The following is a 614-nucleotide window of genomic DNA, read 5'->3' as shown; positions in this document are numbered from 1 at the left end:
ACACACACACACACACACACACACCCTTTTTCGTGTCCATGGCACAGTGATAATGTGGTCCTCTCCTCCGAGGGCCCGGCGCCGCGGGACCTGATCCGCGACGAGGCCCTGGACCGGACCCTCAAGCTGGCTGGCTACTTTGAAAGTGCATCCGAGGCCGAGGACAAGTGCGCCTCTCTTTCTCCCCTTCTGGCCACTGCCTCGCTTGTTTCCGCATGTGTATGTAGCCTCGCCTAACATGCTACCCTCGTTCCCCCTTCCCGCCCATCCTTGCAGGCAGAACCTCCTGGCCACGCTGGATCAAATTGTCAAGAAGTGGGTCTACGACTGCATGATCACGCAGGTGCGTGGGCCCTCCCTCCCCTCGCCTCCCTCCTTTCGCCTCTCCGATGCCCCATGCTGGCGGTCTTCTCACCGCCATACCTTCCCCCGATGGACATCAGGGCTATTCCCAGACACTGGCCTCGCGCGCCGGCGGCAAGATCTACACGCTCGGCTCATACCGACTCGGTGCCCACCAGCGAGGTGCGCCCCCTCCCCCCGGCTGTCCACCTGGACCTCGGGGTTTTTTCTGTCCCGACATCGCGTCTGACTCCCCTTCGCCCCCCCCCCCC

General features: G+C 63.4%; 1 protein-coding gene across 1 annotated transcript in view; it reads left to right on the top strand.

The window, feature by feature from the left end:
• The window catches only part of H696_00424 (hypothetical protein), a gene marked incomplete at both ends in the record, with an annotated part of 3,290 nt that overhangs the window by 300 nt on the left and 2,376 nt on the right, over positions 1–614 (top strand). The window contains 3 exons of the mRNA XM_009494275.1: positions 48–167; positions 277–343; positions 444–525. Coding sequence (XP_009492550.1) covers positions 48–167; positions 277–343; positions 444–525 — 269 coding nt within the window. The remainder of the gene's footprint in view (positions 1–47; positions 168–276; positions 344–443; positions 526–614) is intronic.

This window comes from Fonticula alba, assembly GCF_000388065.1.
Source record: "Fonticula alba strain ATCC 38817 unplaced genomic scaffold supercont2.1, whole genome shotgun sequence".
In the NCBI taxonomy this organism is placed as follows: Eukaryota; order Rotosphaerida; family Fonticulaceae; genus Fonticula; species Fonticula alba.
Note: the sequence above shows the minus strand (reverse complement) of the source record. Positions and strands in the feature narration are given on the sequence as shown.